General features: G+C 35.8%; 2 protein-coding genes across 2 annotated transcripts in view; one reads left to right on the top strand and one right to left on the bottom strand.

Annotated features, from left to right (window-relative positions):
• The window catches only part of LOC117104051 (T-complex protein 1 subunit epsilon-like), an 11,094-nt gene extending 1,978 nt beyond the window's left edge, over window positions 1–9,116 (top strand). The window contains exons 2-10 of the mRNA XM_033244706.1: window positions 1,274–1,334; window positions 2,302–2,466; window positions 3,097–3,295; window positions 4,204–4,396; window positions 4,656–4,925; window positions 5,406–5,591; window positions 6,648–6,785; window positions 7,220–7,400; window positions 8,260–9,116. Of these exons, the coding sequence (XP_033100597.1) occupies window positions 1,274–1,334; window positions 2,302–2,466; window positions 3,097–3,295; window positions 4,204–4,396; window positions 4,656–4,925; window positions 5,406–5,591; window positions 6,648–6,785; window positions 7,220–7,400; window positions 8,260–8,384 (1,518 nt within the window). The 3' untranslated portion in view covers window positions 8,385–9,116. The remainder of the gene's footprint in view (window positions 1–1,273; window positions 1,335–2,301; window positions 2,467–3,096; window positions 3,296–4,203; window positions 4,397–4,655; window positions 4,926–5,405; window positions 5,592–6,647; window positions 6,786–7,219; window positions 7,401–8,259) is intronic.
• Window positions 9,117–19,362: 10,246 nt separating this feature from the next.
• Window positions 19,363–23,580, bottom strand: part of LOC117104060 (protein timeless homolog) — a 43,624-nt gene continuing 39,406 nt past the window's right edge. Inside the window, exons 27-29 of the mRNA XM_033244716.1 lie at window positions 22,060–22,376; window positions 20,146–21,263; window positions 19,363–19,983 (exon numbers count right to left, since the gene is read on the bottom strand). Coding sequence (XP_033100607.1) covers window positions 19,934–19,983; window positions 20,146–21,263; window positions 22,060–22,376 — 1,485 coding nt within the window. The 3' untranslated portion in view covers window positions 19,363–19,933. The remainder of the gene's footprint in view (window positions 19,984–20,145; window positions 21,264–22,059; window positions 22,377–23,580) is intronic.

Consider the following 23,580-nt stretch of genomic DNA (forward strand, 5'->3'; position numbering starts at 1 on the left):
CTGGGGTTAACTATTCGAAAAATGAATCCAAAATCTGAGTATTTTTCAGTTTTACACTGACTTAGCTTTATAGTCGAACCAGTCAATCTTTAGACAAAATTATAATGAACACAGAAGTAATTTTAACATAAATATTTTACGGAATCCGTTCCTGAAATATACAAATAATAACCTACCAAAAGCCCGAAAAAATCTAATCAGGGGAACATTGTTCATTATAAAGATATTTAATGGGTTAAAATCAAACGTTTTATTGCACAACTGCTCTGCTGGAAGCGTATAAATGCATGTCGTTGCCAAGTTGTTGCTAACGAAAAAATGTGAATTATAGGGTAATACGCCCGCGCGCGATCCAAAAGCGGGGAACACATAGGTTTGTCGCGTCAAAGGGATCTGTTGCCGAGTGATCTCCTTCTCAATATTACCTCCATGTTCAAAGTATAAAAAAAAAGCACAATAATATTGAATCTGGCTATTTGAGTACAGGCCTATGGTATAGTATCCTAGATTTGACGATGCCTCTATAGTACTGATTCTGAAGGGTATAAACATGTTTTGTCTTTATTTTTTTGTGTATGCTCTACTATCTTGAGAAGAAGCTTATGCTATCTTGAAAAGAAGACCATGGGCTTCTTTTCAAGGCTAATTTTGCAAACTAAAGAGGGAGGCTTCAATTCCTTTGGCCTACCCTACTAATTACTATACGACGTAGCTTATGTTTTTTTTGTAATGCAACCTATTTCAGCTTTTGCTCTCAGTTTGTATTTTTGTATTTTATACCGAAATAAATAAAAAAAATAACATTTATATTTCACAAGCAGCTAGCAAGCACTGCTTTTGCGACTCGCAATCTTGCATATTTATGTTGTCAGTTGACTTAAATGATCTTAAATAGCACCCTCTATTATTTCTGCCTTAACTGTATGGGAAAAAAAATAATGCACCTTGGCCCAAGTCAACTCACTCAGCCCCATGTCAATTCGGCCCCAAATATCAGCTTGGCCCCAATTCAACTCTGTCAAAAACCAACTACTCCACAGTATTCTGCCCCCCCCCCCCTTTTGTTTTTGTTTTTTGCTGACCACTATTTAGATTTAAACTAGGCCTAGGGAAGTCCTCTCCTATAGTTACAGTAGGCCTATTGTAGGCCTATGCCACTGCCAGCTAGGGTAGATCTCAATCATTTTCAATTGAAATGACACTGCATCAGCTGTGTACACTACACAAACATTAAATAACTTGTGGATGATTAATTTTCTCTTTGTTGTTTTAGTCTCATATAATGGCAGCTAAAGCTGTAGCAAACACACTCAAAACATCACTTGGACCAAAAGGTGAGAACAAAGGCTTCAAATGAACCGGTCAATTTCAAATCATGATATGAATACTATCTACTCTAATATTAGGCAAGAATGTTTACCTTGTTTGCGAACCGCTGCTCGGCAATAAAGAGGATTTTGAATAAAAATAACAATTTATTTTTGGCCAATTACTTGCCCCCACAAAAAAATGGAAATTTCAGAAAAGAATACAAATTTTTATTTGTTTTTTTTACGCCTGCTGCTGCCTTAAAATCTCGAAAACCAGATATAGTATGTATTTCTTCACTAAATATGAATTTAAAGCATTTAACCATCCTATTAGTACACTGTTTACATTCACCAGTAAAATTTATTTTCTACTTCGTCTGGATGTTTTTGTCTATTGTATTTGCAAAATTAGAAAAAATTTTATTCCAATTTTAATTTTTTTTTTGTTCCCTCCTTGGATAATAAATAATAATAATAATAATGATAATGAGGTACTTGCATATTTCACAATACAGTATTTGCATATTGTGGTATATGCTGTCACAATGATGTTTGCACAGAGAGTAACTAATATGTCAAAATATTTAATGAATACACTAAACCAGAAATGAAATTATAGATGAAAAAGTACTCTGAAAATCTTCCCCCTCCCCACCACCACAACCAAAGAAATATAATCAAAAACATTACACAGGAATCCATTTAATTTTTAATGGTGCACCTTAATTTGATTCCTCACCACTAGAAAAGGTAAAAACGCTTTCTTGCTTTGTGTTTTGTTGTTAAAGATAATTAAAGAAAGCACTGGATATTGATTTTAAACACAAATCTAGTTGGTACAGCTGGCTAGACCCTAAAGTTTAAACTTTAGACTCGCTCTCTTAATGCAATATGACATGTCGGAACACTATCCATTCTCCAAAAAAAGGTGTTGGTACTAGGCATTTAGTTACCATGGTTTTTTTTTTTCTTCTTTTTTTTCCATTTGTAGGTTTAGATAAGTTAATAGTGAGCCCTGATGGTGATGTAACGGTAACAAATGATGGCGCCACAATTCTTGCACAGATGGATGTTGAACATCAAATAGCGAAATTGATGGTAGAACTGTCCAAGTCACAGGACGATGAGATCGGTGATGGCACTACCGGGGTAGTAGGTAGGGCCATCTTCTAACTTTTTTTAACAAGTGATGCAAAAAATACATGGCACCCCCCCTCCCCCTTTTATTTTTAGGTCATGTGTGACTGTATCCTGTATGGAATTGTGTACATACTTATTAACTTGGCTGCTTTTCATCGTGCTTTTATTTTTATTATTGTAGGCATGATGACATGAACTTCAATATAAATGCATTGCATCATTTCATACTAAACATTAATTAATTGACATAAATATTTAATGTAATTTAGTGGGTTTTCCACATTATACCGATGCCTCAATGCACTTAACAAATGATAAAAAGTGTTGAAAAAACAACTCCTATCGTAACCCAAAAAGCTATTTAATGCTGAGTGAACAGGAAAACCAAACATCACTGTATCGTTTGCCCGCAATTTAACACCATTGACAAGCAATGGTTGACTGGGACATAATTCACAGATGCCCTCATGATGTAAGGCAACTACTGTATCTAATCAAGTCTACAGTACTCAAAGAGTATAATAACTAGTCTTATGAGAATAAATAAATATTTATACCTGCCCATGTGTTTTAGTTATATTGTGTATATTTCATTATACAGTATTTTATTATAAGGTATTAATTATTTTATTTATATTATATTAAGTTTTGGCTGGTGCTTTGCTTGAACAAGCTGAACAGCTATTGGACCGAGGCATCCATCCAATTCGCATCGCCGATGGTTACGAGTTAGCATCTCAAATTGCCAGTTCTAGACTAGACGCCATTGCAGAAAGCTTTGAAGTAAATAAGGATAACATAGAACCACTTGTAAAAGTAGCCATGACAACATTAGGTTCCAAAATGTAAGTATATTTCAGAAATTAAAACATAATTAAAATATAATTTCCCTGTTAATTTTCTCTTGGTACATTTCAAGTTGATATTTTGTCTGTTAGCATGTTAATGTTATTAACTCAATGTATAAACAATATACAAAAGTCCATTTTCAGGAGATTATAAAGCAGTTTAAAAGTGATGCTTTGCATGGCAAACAGGATTCCTAGTCGTGCTTTGTGAATGCATGATTAGACCAAACACCATGCTAGATAAATGCACCAAGAACCATTGTCGGGCAGTCTTCTATGGGCCCTGCATACTGATTATGGTGCTACAATCATAATTGATAAGACATAAAGACAACTTTATATTTAAACTATAATCTATAAATATATATAAATAAGAGATACTGTCATAGTCAGCAGCATATTAGGATTCCATCAAATTTCTTTGCAAGTTAAGGGGGAGAGGAAGAGCTGGATCTGGCAGCACTTATTCACTGCCATTGTCTTGTGTGTTGAGCCTAACATTATCGTGGCCATTTTCAAGGGGGCAGAGAAGGCAGTACCAACTTAACCTCCTTTACAAGAAGAGCGTAAATGCAGAGGATAAAGAGGCAAGAGAGCAAAAATCTAAGCAAAGGGTACTGCGGGAGACATGACCTTGCAGGGTTTGTTGCAAAAAGCTTCCATTTTCATATACATAGATGCGGTGACTGAATCTTTGCAAAATGGGTGCAACTTGTGTTCAAGAGTGTGATCATCTGAGTTTCTACTATGTATGTTAATTATTGGAGCTAAAAGAACCAAAAATTAATATGAAGCATGTATCAGTATATTATTAGATTGTGCTTTAAAACACAACAACAAAGATATGTACTTGTAGAAATTTTCAATGTTAAATCTAATTCATGTTCATGTTTTCAATCTACTAGCATCAATAGATGTCACAAACAAATGGCAGAGATTGCTGTCAAAGCCATCATGTCTGTTGCAGACTTTGAAAGGAAAGATGTCGACTTTGAGCTAATCAAAGTGGACGGTAAAGTTGGAGGCAAACTAGAAGACACGATGTTGGTAAAAGGAGTTGTAGTGGACAAAGATTTCAGTCACCCACAGATGCCAAAGGTAAAGATTTTACATTTTTTCGCATCATGTTTTCTGATTTATCAACCAAGACTGATCATTTGGAATTCTTGGTACTATGTAGTCCATTTAACTCAATTCAACTCTGGTTTATTTTTTAAATGGTGTAGAATTTACTGAATTGCAGCAAATGTTACAATAATTTTCTCCAGGTTTCTGTTCAAGGCTTTTGAATACGAGTATGTATTTGGTTGTGAGAAAATCCCTGACTATCATAAATGATTTAGTTCTTTCCTTGCAGGAAATCAAAGATGCAAAGATGGCCATCTTGACATGTCCTTTTGAACCCCCAAAACCAAAGACCACGCACAAGCTTGACGTTAAATCTGTTGAAGATTACAAGAAACTCCAAGCCTATGAGAAAGAGAAATTTGCAGAGATGATCAAACAGATAAAGGATACCGGAGCGAACCTGGCAATTTGCCAATGGGGCTTCGATGATGAAGCTAATCATTTGCTACTACAGAATGAACTGCCGGCCGTTAGATGGGTTGGTGGTCCAGAAATTGAGGTACTTTCTTCTAATACCGTACTAATTAGTAGTAGCCTTAACATATTATTTTACCAGAAAATGTACAACATGGAACTTGGGTGAGTGTGGTGCAAAGCTAATCTGGTAACTCATGAGTGTTCCTTGAACATAATGCCTCCATTAGCGTGGTATTAATATTGCTTTTAGCCTTTAATTTGATTTATTCAATGTGTTGATGCATGAATATTTCAGAACGATCTGTCATAGTTTACCAGTATTAATCTTGCAATAATAAAGAGTGAAATATGCATGGCTATCGGAATTCCTGGTCAGTTGACATCAATGACTTTTCAGGCTAGAGTCCATGCTAGAGAAACCATCGGCCTGAACCATTGTCGGGTCACCTACCGTAGATCCTGCATACTGATGTGGCCGAAATAAAATTATATCAATAGTACATGGTGTAATTTATGTTATATTAAATAATGAAATAATAATTAATGTCTGTATGCATTTCAGTTAATTGCTATTGCGACTGGTGGACGAATTGTGCCCAGATTTCAAGAACTGACGGCGGAGAAGCTAGGCACAGCTGGTGTTGTAAGAGAGATGTCTTTTGGTACAACTAAGGATCACATGCTGGTTATAGAAGATTGTCCCAATACAAAAGCAGTCACCATTTTCATCAGAGGAGGGAATAGAATGGTAAGTCGGAATGTCAGCTGATAAACTAATATTAGTAAGGGCACCATAGCTCAGTTGGCTAAACTGATGGTAGCTACTGATTCGTTGTTATGACTAAAGGCGGGCACACACTGCGCCCAATGGTTGTTGTTGCGATTCTATGAAGAACGCAATGCCACGAAGCGCGCAACTGATCGTCTTTAATGATGGTCTGTTCAGACGACCACTGACAGTCAGTTGAGGGCATTGCATCGCGTTCACAGGGAGCGGACTTTGTTGTACTGCGCAGTGACTGCACAGATTTAAGCAACGGCGCTTACCCTGAGTGAACTATATTTATATTTTTTCACAAGGTATTTTTATGTATGTAGTTAAAATGAAGAATGTCAGACCATGCATGGCAATCGGAATTCCTGGTTGGTGATTATCAATGACTTTTCAGGCTAGAGTCCATGCTAGAGAAACCATCGGCCTGAACCATTGTCGGGTCACCTACTGTAGACCCTGCATACTGATGTGACTGAAACAAAAACCTATCATATATACTGTAGCAAAGTAAATATTCCTATTAACTTGCAGTACACTTTTTTTTTTTTATAAGAACACATTTTATAAGAACACTGAGGCTGAAATTGCTTGAAAATTAAGAACAAAATAAGAACAAATTGAGGCTGAGGTAGAATGTCAAACTAGAAAAACCAAAAAAATATATCTGTACCTTTAATGTGCAGTAGGTGTGACTTTGTAATACCCTCTATAATACAGTACAGTAGGTGTACCTACCTCCCATTTGGGGCCATTTTTTGTGGGGCCGTTTATTGCTGGGCCTTTCATTCAGGGGCCATTTTTTGCAGGGCCGCTTTCACCTCCCAGTACAGTGTATACTGCTGTACATTAATAATTTTCTATGTTTGAAAAGTGTGTAAAATAAGAACAAAATAAGAACATTTTGAAATTGGCCAAAAAATAAGAACACTGAGCCTAGGCAAAATTTTACTGGTGGTTATAAAAAAAAAATGTGTAGTTTAGTATTACTGATTTAATAGGTTGCATTATATTTTTGCCGTCTCTACGCAGATTATAGAAGAAGCAAAGAGAGCGTTACATGATGCTCTTTGTGTCACACGTAACCTGGTCCGTAGCAATCATATAGTGTATGGTGGCGGAGCAGCAGAAATTGCCTGCGCATTGGCAGTAAGTGAAAGAGCCGACAAGGTAAGATATCTTTAAGAATCATGTTTCCATTTACTAAGATGTGTATAAGAGACAGCCATTTAACTCAATTCAACTCTGGTTTATTTTTTAAATGGTGTAGAATTTACTGAATTGCAGCAAATGTTACAATAATTTTGTCCAGGTTTCTGTTCAAGGCTTTTGAATACGAGTATGTATTTGGTTGTGAGAAAATCCCTGAACTTAGTTCTGTTACAGTTAATGGAACAAAAAATGTTTAAAATATTCGAAAGACCTTTTAGGAGTCAAACTTGCCAACTGACCAATCAGAACAAGCCTAGGAATGCATGTGTGTGCATATGTTTTTGCAGTCATTTTGTGGGACCTCAGCAACAATATCCGAAGGGCAGAGCTTAGCAGAAAGGTCAATTGCATCATAATAGCAACATATTAATGATAATTTGTATTTCTGATAGATATCAAGCATAGAGCAGTATGCGATGCGGTCATTTGCAGATGCTCTAGAGAGCATACCAATGGCGCTGGCTGAAAATAGCGGCCTTCATCCAATACGTACGCTGGCCGAGGTGAAGTCTAAGCAGCTGAAGGAGAATAACCCACGCCTAGGAATTGATTGTCTCAACTCTGGTACAAACGGTAAGGAATGCATTCATTAGGCTCTGTCCACACTACCAAGTTACCAAATTAGGGGCATACTGTTGTGTGCTCATATATAGTCATGATGTGCCTATATATGGTCATGATGTGCCTATTATATGGTCATGATGTGATGTCATCATTACCATATTTAAGCATGTCATGTTTTTGTTCAAATAAAATTTGATAGTCTAGACTGCACTAAATCAAATTTTAGTTGGTCAAAAAAAATGTGATATGCCCGTTTTTTCCTAGTCATGATGTGATGTGGAGAGTCGAAAGGGCAAGCATGATAAGGCAGGCATGTTGCAACTCGCAGCAGCCAGTGCTGGTTCGAATGGTGCACACTCACCTATAGTTCTGGTGACAGAACAAGCCTTCTCGGATAAGGACTCTAAACCCTAGTTTCAATGTACATAATAGGCTCGTGTGCACTTTATAAATAACCCAGTACATCCTTCGAGAATAGTGCAGGGTTACCCCGGTGGACTGGTTTATTCAGCCCATCAATTGCTGAGTGATGAAAGTGTGCCTCTTGGCAGCTGATTAGACATGCAACCCAGATTATGGTGCTAAATTCATAATTACCAAAAAATCTCTCTTAATTTATGTCCTAGTTCTAACTCGCCTTGCATTGTTAATGCAGGGGTTAATGGGCCACAAAGTGGTTCACTTTAGTTTTAGCACATGGTGACCACAATGCATTGTATATAATTAATATAGTGTTCACCCATTACCTAGAATTTGCTTTCAGGCCTTTTTTGAATTTCAATAAAATACGGGAGGAAAAAATGAACCCAAAATGTATTAGAAGATTATGGTATTATCCTGTAAATAAATTACTGATGTCTTTTTACAGATATGAAAGAGCAGCATGTTTTGGAGACGCTGATTGGTAAAAAGCAACAGATTCAACTCGCAACACAATTGGTCAGAATGATACTCAAGATCGATGACATCAGGTCTCCGGCAGAACAGTATTAACTTAAAACATAAGAATATGTACCTAGAAGCAGATGCTGCATATGTGCTTGGTTTAAAGGGTTTGCTGGTAGCTCTTTGTAGAAAGGTGTTGTTTTGACGCAGATTGTACTCCCTTCCTTTGGTACCATTGCGCACTTGTAAATGTCATGGTCCACCTCTTGCTACTATAGTTTACAATGTGAATGAGTATTTCATTATGAGCAGGGGTAATGTCGTGTACTGAAGTTATTGTGACTTGATAAGTGTTCTGAAGCTATAAAATTATCAAACTTTTGATATGCAGTAAACGTTGCAGATGACTAATAAGAATCATCATGATTGATGTTGTATTTTGTTGTCGTAAATATGTTGCTAGGCAGGTTGCCAATGCAAGAAAGAAAAAAGTATTCTGCATGTAAGGAGTTGGTAAAGTAGGGGCGCTTCAATTTTTTTTTTTTACAAGTTATAGGTCAGTAAAAACCACAAGCATCTGCTTCAGTTTTACTGGAATATTAAAATCATAAAGCATCCATTAATTTCTCATACATGTATCCTAACAAGCATGTTGATAATGTAGTAGGAGAGAGATCTAAGAAAGAGGACAAATGCTCCTTAAATTTCCAATGAAGTAGAGTGTAATTTACTTCATGTTAAAGGACATTCAATTGAACTCACTGTTATTGTATCTCATGAATGCATTGCTGACAGCTATGGTAGACATGTGCAATGAATAAACTAAACCAGTTCACTAAATGGAATTTTTTATTTCTTTTCATATGTTACAGTCTGTTGTCTTCACATTAAATCGGACAAATGTTTAAAGGCAGACCCATATCCAGTGGAGTATGATGGGTGTGAATAAAAAATTATAAAGATGACACAAAAACAACATTGCAATAGGAAGAGAGTTCACATTGCTATGTAATCGTTGAGAATAATTTAAATAATTACCATGGATGGATGTGTAGATTGCAAAATGGACAGGCACATTCCAGAATAGAGCAACAAAAGGGAGTCTTAAATATTTACATTTTAACAAGCAGTCATACGTATTGTTAATGTATTTGAAAACTTCTCTCCTGTAGATGAAACTGAGGAACAGTAAAATAATATCTAGAATTCCCAATAAAACTAATTCTCTTGATCCACTCCCCACGTGGCTGTTGAAGGAATGTTCTGAAATTGTGACCCCTATAATTGTGTCCCTTGCAAATAATTCCTTCAGTGCTGGTTTTTTTCCTTCCATTCTTCGGGAAGCTATTATAACTCCTCGCATTGCAAACCCAACCAATGACAAGGACTTGTTCAAAAACTAACGCCCTGTGTCCAACATCCCAACTCTTGGCAGAATACCCTGGAGTTTCAAGATTTAACGAGCATCTTCTGTCAAACAACCTTTCTGAAGGATTTCAGTTTGCGTACCAGTCGGCCCATAGCACTGAAACTGCTCTTCTGTGAGTTAAAAATGACATCGTAAATGAATTGGGTGATGGTAGCGTTAGTCTAGTAGGAACGAGGATTCCCATGAACCCCCAGGATATATTTTTTAACTAACTTTTTTGTAATCCTCAAAGTATCTGATGAACGATTTTTTTTCCCCATGGGGTCATTTGGTGCCATTTTGGCGGCCAACTTGGGTTTTAAATGAAAATAATAATAATAATAATAATAATAATAATAAATTTCTAAATGTATATAGTAAAGCAGTGTTTAAGTTAATACAAAACATTGACCTCGTATTTACATTTGACGGCCATATTGGCGGCCATCTTGGATTTTGAATGAAAATCAATTATTTGCATAATTTATTAAACAAAAATCATATACAATCAAATAAATCTCTAAATGCATATAGTAAGCAATGTTCTCAATACAAAAAATTAATAATAATAATAATAATAATAATATGTCGTTCTTATATAGCGCCTTATACAAGGCCTTTAAGCGCTTCACATTTACTACCCCGATCATTGGATCAAACACAACACATTGAAACACCAAATTAAATTAGTAAATGAAATTATATTATCTTTCCATAAATTGCAGCTAGTAATCAGCGCAGGTTGTGTTGGAACCTACCATGTACTCATTTGTACTCCTGGGTGGAGAAAGGCAACCGTAGATAAAGTGTCTTGCCCAAGGACGCAAGCGATTTGCACAGCCAGAGTTTCGAACCCCCGACCTCAAGGTTGGGAGTCAAAGCCACAACCGGTGCGCCAACCGCTCCTATGACTTCTCAATACATTTGGCGGCCATATTGGATTGTCAATGAAAATTTTTAATTTGTATAATATATTAACTAAAAATCATATAAAATCAAATGAACCTCTACATATATAGGCCTATGGTATAAACACTGTTTATTTTCTCAATACAAAACATTGACTTCGTAATACATTGCCCAGTCATTTTGGCAGCTATATTGGTGGCCAAAGCGGCCATATTGTCATATTAAATGAACATTGATTACCGTATAACATTTCACCTATATTATACAAAGAAAGAAATAACCGATTTTATTCAGAACAATGGTGGGTTAATTAAGAGGTTGGGTCCTCTTATCTATTTGGTGCGTGTTGCGGGAGCCCTACATTATTGTCATGCCGACCATCTGTTGGCTAGTGTTCCTGTCAATGACGTAAGTGGGTATACTCCAAGGGAAGTTCATGAGAAGCAGCGGGATCCACATGTGGTGACACCCTGTGCCTTTGCCAACGCAAAGTTCCACACTCTGTGAAACTCCAATGGTGGTCGAAAACACCAGAGTGATCGTGAACAGGTTGACAAAGGTCAAATAGTCATACCAGCTCCAGGGCCGGCGTTTTTCAAAGTGAGAGGGAGGGGGTGGGGGACTTATAAGATGAATGGGAATATGAATCATGCAGATCTGGAATCAAACCTAGTGGGTGGGGGTCAACATTTTTCCCAAAAACGAAAGGGAGTTCCTTTCTGAAATATACTTACATACATATATTATGATCACAACATTTTTGATCAAAAAATTAGCAAATTTAGCTATAGTCCAATACACAAAATTTACGGTATTGTTAAAAACTTTCCAAAATAAAAATTAAGCCATTGGTTTGCACAACATGTGTCATTAAAAACTAGAACTGTGGTATTAACAAAAAAATTGAGAATTAAAACTTATAAAAACACCAAAAAATGACTGTGATTATTTTCTTACAACAGTGTAGTAATTTACAGGAGTGATGTTTTGCCCTACCTGACGTGTTATCGTACCGAATACTCGGTACATCCCCAAATACTAGCAATGAATACGATCCCCAACTAGCAGCGGCTACTGCAAGTGCTATTAAGATGTGAGTGATGTTTTGCCCTACCTGCCATGTTATCATACGGAATACTCAGTTCGTCAGATGGGAATCGCCCACGATCTCCAGGTAACTAGCCTGATGTCTTAACCACTAGACCACCGAGCTTGCGTTTGGTGGCTAGTGATGAATCCGAACTTTAAGTAGCAGCGGGTACTGTAAGTGCTATGACATCAGAGTTTGCGTCAAGAAAATATCATAGGAGTGATGTTTTGCCCTACCTGATGTGTTATTGTACCGAATACTCAGTACGTCCCCAAATACTAGTGAAAAATTTACAGGTGATTCAGGTGGGAATCATTATTTGGATTGGAAACTTAATTGATTCCATTAATTTATCCCTGTTTTAATGAATGTGAAGTGGCTTTGTCAACCAGACTTAAAAACTCTTAATTAAATTCCGTTGGCAGCAAACCTGGCATCATAATAATTGTGTGTCTGGTTAGCCACAGTGATACTAGGTATCCCAATGAGAAAATTCAATTTCATTATTTTGAATTTTGTAAACATTAGATCTACAGAACTCACTCCACTGATCATTTTCCAGTTTAAATTATTATAATCCAATATACCGTTCAAAGGTTATGGCCCTTTAAAAATGGTGAAAAAGGGGAAAAGAATGTGAAAAAGTGGGTCTTTTTTCCAGACTGATTTTGGAACATTTTTGGAGGGCTTTAACTTTGAAAGTAATAACATAAAATGTCTAATTTTCACAAAACCCCAAGATCTTATGGAGTTTTATGTGTGTGTTTTTTTTCTGGGTCATTTTTTAATGCTTTTGAAAACGTCATCTCAAAAAAGGGTATGTGCTCCGATTATACAGTAAATTTGACCAAGTAGAAATAAATGTCGGATTCTAATATTATTTAAAATATAAATGATAATTTAACTAAAATTCGACCACAGTTTAACTGGTTTAAGAATTAATGAAGATGAGAGAAGAGCAGGAGAAGAGACCACATATGGAGCGTAGGCCACGCTAGGCCTCCGTTGTTCTATGTTGAGCGCTTTTCGCGATCACACTAGGACCAATCTAGGGACCGGGCTAGGCTAAAAAGATGCATCAACATTTTATCAGTTCTCTAAAGATCGTAACCTTGTACATGGACAATAATCTTAAACCTACTAAAAATGCTAAGGTAAATTGGTGTTACATATGCTGGCCTAAATATTAAGTTGAGTCTGGTCTGTCTATATTTATTATCTCGCAAGCGCACGACGGCTATGTTTACTCACAATATCACATCTCACCGGGGTCTACATACGTACAGATGATTCATCTTCTAGCCTACTGTAAGTTCTATTTTAGGTCCTCCAAATCAAAAGACGGATATTTGGTTGAATATTAAAATTTGGGTAAAGAGAATAAACTTGACGCGCTACTAAACATTAATCAGTATGCCTGTTCATTTTTTGTTTGTTTAAGTAATGAAATGTTTGTGTACATAGTTCGGGTGCTCAAATTAAACATAAAGTAGGCCCTACATTGAAACACAAATTGTATGTGTCTTTATTTAAAATATTTTTGTACCCGGTATTGTCAACAAAAAACATACAGTAATCTGTCGATTCTGAAATGAAAACTTTTAAAAGTGAAATCTGGCCAATTTTCTGCAAAAAAAATTTAAAAGTTTTGCATTCTGATGGCACCTACAGCTGCTTTAAAAAAAAGGTGATTTCTTTTTATTATTCAAAGTCTCGCTATTCATTTGGTTTGAAGTTTAGATAGAAACGCCTCTAGACATTTCCAATTGTTCCATATTCATCATTTGCATATTTTATCATAATATATTTTAACACGTTTAGTAGCCTCTATTTTTATATGGAATATAAAGTACTTCAAGATAATACTAAATGTTCATTAAAATCACTAAAAATTATTTTTAAAAATAAGGCAAAAAAAAAAAAAAAAAGAAGCAATTTCGCTGTACAATGTACAATAATACAATAAGTAGGCCTACTGTATCCGCGTTGATTGCTTCTGCAGGTAATAACACAAATACCATACGTACAATTGAACCAAATATATTCTAATCACAGGCAAAATTTAATCATCTGACTCTCTCCCTGACGGGTTCCGGGGTCGACGAGGCTTCTTGTCGGTAATACGCTGGTAACCCTCCACTGAGTCTGGGTCCGGGCCTTAGCGAAGGCCCGAGACTTGGCGAGGTTGAGCTTAGCCTTGCGGCATCGTATGATATGATAGCTTGGCGGTGATACTTGACAGGACTAGGCGATTAACAGACTGCAGGGGAGATGCACAGGCACTCGGGATGTCTATGCTAGGTTCAGTGCATCATCATGGCTTAGGGGTTGTACTGCTTCCTCCCTCCATTCAGTTGGCTGGGGCCGAGCAAGTAGCTCTATCGTGCATCTAAGTGACCAGCGTACGAAGAGCGAAAACTTGAATACTAAGGAACAGAAACACACTTACAAACACACACCCACACATAACGTAATAACACTCGCTCTCTGGATGATGAACATATAATACGTACTGTAACACGTAATACTATCACGTACGTACGTATTACTAATACGTACGTACTGTGCGTATTATTATCACGTACGTACGTATTACTATCATGTACGTACGTATTATTAATAAGTACGTACGTATTACTATTACGTACGTATTTTTATTTATTTATTTATTTATTTTATCATGTCCCCTCTGGGTCTTCGTATGAAACTAACTAGGTTTTTTTTTTGTTTTTGTTTTTTACCAAGCTGTTTTGTGGTGATGCTTCCATTCACGGAGTCCATATGGTGTCGCGACCGTATGATCCTAAGGCGCAGAACACAAATCAACCGGGGGAAAAAAAATTCAAGTTTCGACAAAAACAGCTATTTTAACCTAGTTGTTTTTTTTGGTCATTTCTCCATTCACAAGGTCCGTTAGTATTATCCTTAGGTGAAACATAACATGCAAAACAACAGGAAAAACAGTAGGCTCGAAAAATCGTCAAATTTCGTAAAAAAAAAACCATCAGCTTTCTGATTTTGCTATTTCTCACTTTATCGTTTTCGGCTCAATGATGATGGGAATGAGGATGGTTAGGATAATTTTCATAATAAAGGCGATGAAAATGATGAGCATTAAAAGAAAACTTGTTTGTTTGCCGTCATTCGCCACCCCTAAAACCCCGAAAATTAGGGGCGCTCTTTTTTTTTTTTTTTTTTAATAGATCAAATGAAAACCACTTTTTCGTCGATTTTGGCACAGATCCGTGTCATATGGAAATTTTTACTATTTTTTTTTAAACGGATCAAAATATGATCGTTTTTCCGTCAAAAAATGACAATCGAACAGTTTTCACGATGTTTCTATGATTTTACGGAAAAAAACCCCCCAAAAAACATGGGCCTACTTTTTTCCACCAGCCCCTGTATTGAAATTTTTACAATGTGACAGCAAACAAACAATTTTGTTAGGCATGATAATGGTGATGATGGTGGTGCAGATGATTATGGTTAAGATGATGATGGTAAAGATGATGAATAGATGATGATGACTTTTGATTTGTATTTAATTTTCTGTATGTGTTCACATTGTAAATTCAACAATTCATTTTACTTCAGCTTGTGTTTACATTGTCTCGATGTTCTCCCTTAAAACGTCCTTAACATGATGGGTTTATTTTTCTTTCAGGTTAGCTATCGAAGGCCCGTAAGACCCTTTCGAACTCAAGCCCACATGGATGGCAGGGCCGGCGGAACGTTTTTCAAAGTGGGTGGGGGCAATAAGATGAATATGAATATGAATCATGCAGATCTGGAATCAAACCTAGGGGTTGGGGTCAACATTTTTCCAAAAACGAAAGGAAATCCGGGGTCCTCCCCCTGGAAAATTTTGATTTCTAGATGGCGGGAAATGACCTTTCTCGACTTTTGAGCTAGGTGTCTAATGACTTTGTTCTTCAAAAATCAAGGTTTTCCCCCTCTTGAAAACGGTCAGGTAAACTTTCTCATTCTTATTACAGTAAATATAACTGTTATGTAGTAGTTGCATAAGTATTCATTTTTCAATGAATAGATAAGCTCCAAAGAAAAAAAGGGGGGTCCGGAGGTTCTCCCCCGGGAAAATGTTTTTTTTCAATTACGGTCAGGTAAATGTATCCCATATTAGAGTAGATAGGCCTTATGTGTGTTTACATACATATAAAATTGAGTAGTTGCATACGATTTTTTTTCCATGAATCCATAAATCCCAGACAGAAAGGGGTAAGGGGGTTCTCCCCGGGAAAAGTTTCCTAGAAGGCGGGAAATGAGCTTTCCCGACTTCTGAGGTGTCTTTCAAGTACTTTTAACTTCTTCAAAATTCAAGGTTTTCCCCGCTTGAAAACGGTCAGGTAAATTTTTCTCATTTTTTATTTTATGTGTGTATACATAGGCCTACATAAAGAAAGGGTGGTCCGGGGGTTTTCCCCCGGGAAAATTTTGATTCCTAGATGGCGGGAAATGAAGTGTGTTTTAATGACTTTATGTTCTTCAAAATTCTAATTTTCTTATTGTAACAGCTCACAGGTCCTGAAAAGGTAGGTCTAGAATTTTTTTTTTTTTTTTTTTTTTGGCTAAGAGCCCTTTTTTTTTTTCAAAATTCCCTATGGCGACGATCCTCACGAATAGTTAAGCACCAGGCCGTCTGAATTTGTAGTTCAAAGTGAGTTGGGGGAGAGGGTAGTGCTCTCACTCAATTCCTAATGATAACATTACTCTAAATACATTTGCTACATATTTTTGTATGATATAGGTAAAATGTTCAATTTTCATTGAACATTCAAAATGGCCGGCAATGTTTGTATTTAGAATATAAAACAGTGCTTACTGTATACATTTGATGTTATGTGATTTTTAGTTAATAAAATACGGTATACAAATTAATGATTTTTTAAAATCCAAGATGGCCACCAAAATTGCCGCCAAATGTATTGGGAAGTCAAGGTTTTGTATTGAGAACTTAAACATTGCTTACTATATTATACATCAAGAGGTTCACTTGTATATTTTGCATATTTTTGTATGATATAGGTAAAATGTTCAATTTTCATTGAACATTCAAAATGGCCGGCAATATGGCAATATGTTTGTATTTAGAATATAAAACAGTGCTTACTGTATACATTTGATTTTATGTGATTTTTAGTTAATAAAATACGGTATACAAATTAATGATTTTTTAAAATCCAAGATGGCCACCAAAATTGCTGCCAAATGTATTGGGAAGTCAAGGTTTTGTATTGAGAACTTAAACATTGCTTACTATATTATACATCAAGAGGTTCACTTGACTTTTTTATGATTTTTAGTTAATAAATTTTACAAATTATTGATTTTCATGAAAATCCAAGATGGCCACCGAAATGGCTGCCGATTTCGCCGCCAAAATGTTTTGGGAAGTCGTGTTTTGTATTGGGAGCATAAACACTGCTTACTGTGTAAATTTAGATGTTCATTTGATTTAATATGATTTTTAGTTATTAAAATATACAAACTAATGATTTTCATTTAAAATCCAAGATGGCCGCCAATATGGCCGTCAAATGTAAATGCGAAGTCAATCTTTTTATAGGTTTATTTGATTTTATATGATTTTTAGTCAATGAATTATGAACAATTAATGGTTTTCGTTGAAAATCCAAGATGGCCGCCAAACTACCACATGGGACATTTTTTTTTTTTATGGGAACGAAAATCATTAATTGTTTATAATTCATTGACTAAAAATCATATAAAATCAATATGGCCGTCAAATGTAAATGCGAAGTCAATATGAATTATAAACAATTAATGATTTTCGTTGAAAATCCAAGATGGCCGCCAAAATGGCCACCAAACAACCCCATGGGACAAAAATACAAAATACATTCATGAGACATTTGGAGGATTACAAAAATGTTAAAGAAAATATATCCTGGGGTGCATAGGAACCCCCTGTTCCTACCCGACTAAGTTGTTATGCTTGTTTTATTAAATATGTCAGCAGCCTTCAATACCATTTATCATAATATTCCAATAAAGAGGCTTCAAAATGAATACCGTATGCTATCGGAGGCTCAGCTTTATATTTAAACACAGTACCAGAATATGTGTATCAGGCAGTTTTCTTGATGACCCAATTAAATAAGGTGTTCCCCAGGGATCAGTTGTAGATCCGCCAATTTTCAATGCCTATTCAAAACCGGTGACTGATATTTTTAAGCGCTTTGGTGTTTTGTATCATATCTATGCTGAAGACACACAATTGTACGTTAGTTATGAACCTAAGAGTAGCTGCTGATAGGGTAGATGCGAAATTTCGCTTAACAAAATGCATCGCTGTAGTGAAATTGTGGATGCTGGAAAATAAGTTAAAGCTAAATGAAACGAGGACTGAATTTTTTCTAATCTCATCTCAAATGCAACTAAGTTCCATTCCAGATTAGCGAATCTTCAATTGTCCCCTCATCATCAATTTTTTATCCTTGTCTTAAGATGGATTTACAGGTATCATCTATTTGTCGCACATTTAACTACCATTTACGTAATATAAAGCGTATTAGCCCCTTTATTGATCAAAGTACTTGTCCCATGCAGTATGATCTTCGATTCTTTCTCTGTTGCATAATGGCAACTCTTTGCTTGGCGGTATTTCGCGCTCCAATGCACAGCAGCTTCAAAAATGTGCCGCGAGACTTTTTTTGCATGTATAGGCGCACAAGAACCTCGCCATTGCTACGGGAACTCCACTGGTTGCCAGAGAAAAAGATCATACTACATGTGTACAATGGTGTTCATAAAATAGGTTCATCATATATTCAAGATAATCTTAAAAGTCTGGTCGTGTAGATCTTACTACATGTGTACAATGGTGTTCATAAAATAGGTTCATCATATATTCAAGATATTCTTAAAAAGATTCAGCCTGGTCGTGTAGGTCTTAGGTCCTCTGATTATCCCTACGCCTTATAGTTCCAATTACAAAAAGAGCTTTTGGTGAAAGTGCTTTTTCTGTGATTGGTCCAAAATTATAGAATAATCTCCCAGTGTGCAATCTTTTAAAAACACACCTTTTACCTAGAGAGTACAGTAGTTTCTTTAATGGGTTTTATCTATACTTGACCGATTCATAATTTCATTACACACTTGTGTTTTACTGTCCCTATTTTTTCGCTAACTAGCTTTTTATAGGAAATTTTATTGAATTCCGTAAATTGGACTTTCTATTGAATGATTTTTTACTGTACAGTACATACATTTATATTGGTAAAAATGGGTTTTAATGTACAGCACTTCGATCTTTGGAATTTTTATTGAATGTTGTAATTTGTACTTGCTATTTTTATTGAGTGATTTGAAATATTGTACTAAGTTACTTTTATATTTGTAATAATAGGTTTTGATGTACAGCGCTTTGATCTTTTTTTGTAAAGGCGCTATATAAATACTTTTTAATAATAATAATAATAATACGTATTTGAGCATTGAAGTTGCCATAGTAATTATAAATCAAAGCTGCAACCTAACTGGCTTTGCCCTAGTTCTCCCTGTTATGAGATAAATTTTCAGAAGCTGAAATGTTCTGGTATGGTAACTTATCATTTGTATGATTTTTTTTTGCAAACCAGAGTTCCCCAGGTTACAGCAGGCCTGTGATACTGCAACAATAAGTCATCGAACACTCATTCAAATATAAGATTTTTTATTGGAAAAAAACCAACTTGATGTGTTATTACACACTATCTTTGAAAAAAAAACTGGGTCAAGTTGGCTTAGTAGCCTGAAAAAATACAATAGCAATTCTGCTGGTTTTCTGGGCACTACCCCCACCAGGGCCTCAACCCTAGACCATGCTGATCATCTTTCCCACTTTGTCAGACCCACTGTTAAAGGGCCTTGCTGATCCCCCCACTTTCCTAAATTACCACTGTGTAGAATTTTCATTCTGAGCCCTTAGCTTATAGAATGTCAGGGGATAATCTCTACCCTACTAGGGCTTTCTTTTTTACACCCTCCTGGCCTTAGCTTTTATTCGCCAGACCATTGTCAAACAGAAGCCAACACCTACTTTTCCTTAATGAATATCAAAAATTACAAGTCTACAATTGGCTATACTCATTCATGAAACTACTGTACACCAAAAAAATAATACTGCTCAACAGTCAACTACCATTTGAAGGCAAATTTTTTAGGTAAACACATTTTAAAGTGTACTTGTACTGTAAAAACTTGACTTTTTTTTCAACAATACAATAGTTACAGGTTCATGATGGGAAAGTCATCTTCTGAGTCAGATGAGCTTGAAGCTGAAAATAATAAGAACAGTAATAATCATTAATAAGTTGTAATATTTATCAGATATTAACTCTCATGCATTAAAAACCAGTTACCGTCCATCTACTGAAAATGCACCAAAATAACATTAAATATTGGAATAAATATGTTTGGATAAAAATATCTATACTCACTGACAATTTCAGGAACTTTTGCTGATTTTGTTTTCTTGGTCTGTAAGTTAACATGATCACTTCTATTATCACCTTCATCCTCTTCACTCACGCTCACCAATCTTGCATTTTTTGTTTGCTTAGAACCACTCGCTACAGATTTCTCTGCAAGGTCACTTGTCTTAGATTTATTCACTTGCATGGAACTATTTCCAGCAGTCAACTCTTCTACTTCCTCTTCGCTGTCACTCAGCAACTTTGACTTCTTGGAAGTATTTTGTACAACCATCTCATTGTTCTCAATGCCATTAACTTGCTTAGAACTATTTTCTGTATGCACCTCTTCCTCCTCCTCACTGTCACTTGTATTTCTTAAGTTTTTAATTTGCTTGGATCTACTTTGTACGACTATCTCGTCTTCATCACTGTCACTTATCAATGTGGACTTCTTAGGTAACTTGAAACTATTCTCTACAATCATATCCCCTTCCTCATTACTAGACTTATCTGCCTGCTTGGGACTATGGTCCACAACCATCTCATCATCAGAACTTAAAATTCTAGAATTATTCATATGTTTGGAAGTGGTTTGAACAGTCATTTCATCTTCCTCGTTATCACTCAACAACCTGGACTTCGTACTTTGTCTGGCAGTATTTTGGACAATTGCTTCATCTTCCTCACTATCACTCATAAATCTTGACTTCTGACTTTGCTTGGCAGTATTTTCGACAGTTGTTTCATCTTCCTCACTATCACTCATAAATCTTGACTTCTTACTTTGCTTGGCATTATTTTGGACAGCTGTTTCATCTTCATCACTATCACTCAACAACCTCAACTTCTTACTTTGTGTGGCAGAATTTTGAGCAGTTGTTTCATCATCCTCGATGTCACTCATCAACTTTGACTTCTTTGCTTGCTTGAGACTACTTTGTACAGCCATTTCATCATCACTGCTAGATCCACTCAACATCCTCTTCCTTGAGGCTTTTGCTGCAGGAGGATCCACTGGATCCTTTTCCAATGGATCTTCTGCTATGTGTAATGCGTCATCATCACTGTCACTAGCTGCTATCTGTTTTTTTCTCCTGGGTTGTTTAGTAGGTTTTGATTTCAAGTCAGATAATTTTTCATCACTGCAATAAAAATTTGTTATTACGTTAATAAATGAAATACTATATAAAATGTTTACATTATTATATTTTTTAATTAATCATTCCCCCTAATTACTTAACTTTAACGATTAAACAAATGTGTACATTGTTAAATTAAGAGTGAGATCGGGTAAACCTATAGTTCAATATAAGATACCCTGCATTTATCCATTTGCATGTTTATATGCTCCTCTTGGTTTGTTGTGGTATGTATCTATAAAACCAAATATAAATCAACAAACTTGAGAATTAACAGACCAAATTCGTCACCAAATCTGACGTCGTTACATTTTTGCCCAGTGGGTATAAAAATGTACACAAAGATAAAAGAGCTATGCTAATGCATTTAGTGGAATCAAAAGTGGTGTATATTAAATTTATTTATTTGTTTATTTCACTCCATTTCATATCCAACATGTCAAAATTCAGACACGTGTTAAAGATATATTTACCAAAGCTTTTCGTTAAGTTATTTTACGACAAAATGTACAAGTAAATAAGTTTGACGAGTTTAAAAACTGTCAAAATATATTCAAGCAGAGGCTTATCATTTGTGTGAAAAAACTGCCACCTAGCAGTTTGTTTTGATGTATAACCCACTATAACAGCTTTCTTCTGATGACTAAATCAGTCTATTGTATTTAAGGTTATTACAGTATTAGTCAAAAAAAAAAAAAATAAATGACACATAAAAAGAAAATTTTGATTAATACAATTTACATTTTTGATACTGCAAAACACAAGACGATGAAGAAACCAAATATATTTTTTGTTGTACCTTTCACTACTACTGTCTGCAGTTCTAATAATCTTATTCCTTTGTTTGCCCTTCTTTTTCGACACACCATTCTCATTCACATCACCTTCCATTGTCTTCATTAATTTTTTCCTTTGTTCATCCCTCTTCCTTTCCCGTTCAGCTCTCCTAGCTGCTTTCTTATCCTTCTTTTTTGATTTCGCCATTTCTTTCAACATCTCTTTACGTGACTGTGTTTTCTTGTTGACCTCTGTGATGTCATCTTTAGGCTCAATTTCACTTGCAAGCTTTCTGAGGTCAGCAGAAGTTAGATTACCTGGAATTCGCCAAAACGTTTCCTGCAAAAACAATTATGTATGACAATAGTAGATGTATATGGTAACATTTATAATATTGCTGATTGAATCAGGGCTTGAAATTAAGTGTTATTTGGTCGCATTTTTTAAGGGGCGACAAGGAATTCAACTGTGTCGCGCTCAGTGCGACAAGGTCATTTGATAGCGCGAGTAGATTTTGTAAGCGGCAGGAAGGTGGTTTCCCTCCAAATCCCAATTATTTATGTAGTATAATACATATGCTTTACATAAGAACATCGCCAAATAAATTTCGTTTTAGCGTGTTTTATCGTTAGCTTTGCATGCATGGGAAATATCACTTCAGTAAAAGCTACGATCGTTTCATCACAGGCAGCTTAAAAACTGCCCATGCATGTCCATGCGCATGCCCAGAATGATCTATCAGTGATTTTACACACATGTACAAACTTGTCAGTACTGTAGTAAAGTCACGAATCACGATACGATCGTGAGCGTTTAAGTGGACCGTAGGATTAGCCTACAATATGTTGAATTTTGTTGTTTTTAGATAATAAACATCATTTTAAATATTATAATAATATTGTGAAATGAAGACAAATAATAGATTTAGATAAGCATTATGATCTAGCTATGCGGACCACATTGTGTCAATTGGGCGATGTTGTTGACCTTGGCTGGCTAGCGTCATTCCTACCAAGGCCTAGCCTACGAAAAGACTAGGCGAGAAAGACAAGACGATTGTACACAAATCGTACGTACTGCATGCCTATTAGAAATACTGTAGTTATTGTACAAACAAATCTGTTTTTATATTACGTCATTCAGGGAAACTTGCAATGGGCTCAACTTCCTACAAAAAATATCGCCGCTGGTGGTGATCGCAGACATGGTTTGGGATATGTTACTTTGTAAACACTAGAGCATGTGACAATGTTCTCTGGCGATTAATACTGAAGTTTCGAAGTTTAAAGACGTACCAATAAAAAAAACCATTGAACAAGAAAATGGAACTATAGATCCTTAAATATGTAGATATAAGATACTTTTGCTGAAGTTGTACAGGCCCAGGCCTAATGTTCTAGTAGGCCATGGGGTGAAAATCCTAACGTTCAGTCCCGTTCCGAAATTTTCCTAATACTTTCACTCATTATGATAATTATTATAATAATATTTAAAAGCACCAAAAAAAAGTTCGACCGTCAGAACTTCTCTCTTATACACATCT

The sequence above is a fragment of the Anneissia japonica genome, unplaced genomic scaffold, assembly GCF_011630105.1.
Source record: "Anneissia japonica isolate Jap-2015-1 unplaced genomic scaffold, ASM1163010v1 scaffold287778_len1315358_cov176, whole genome shotgun sequence".
In the NCBI taxonomy this organism is placed as follows: domain Eukaryota; kingdom Metazoa; phylum Echinodermata; class Crinoidea; order Comatulida; family Comatulidae; genus Anneissia; species Anneissia japonica.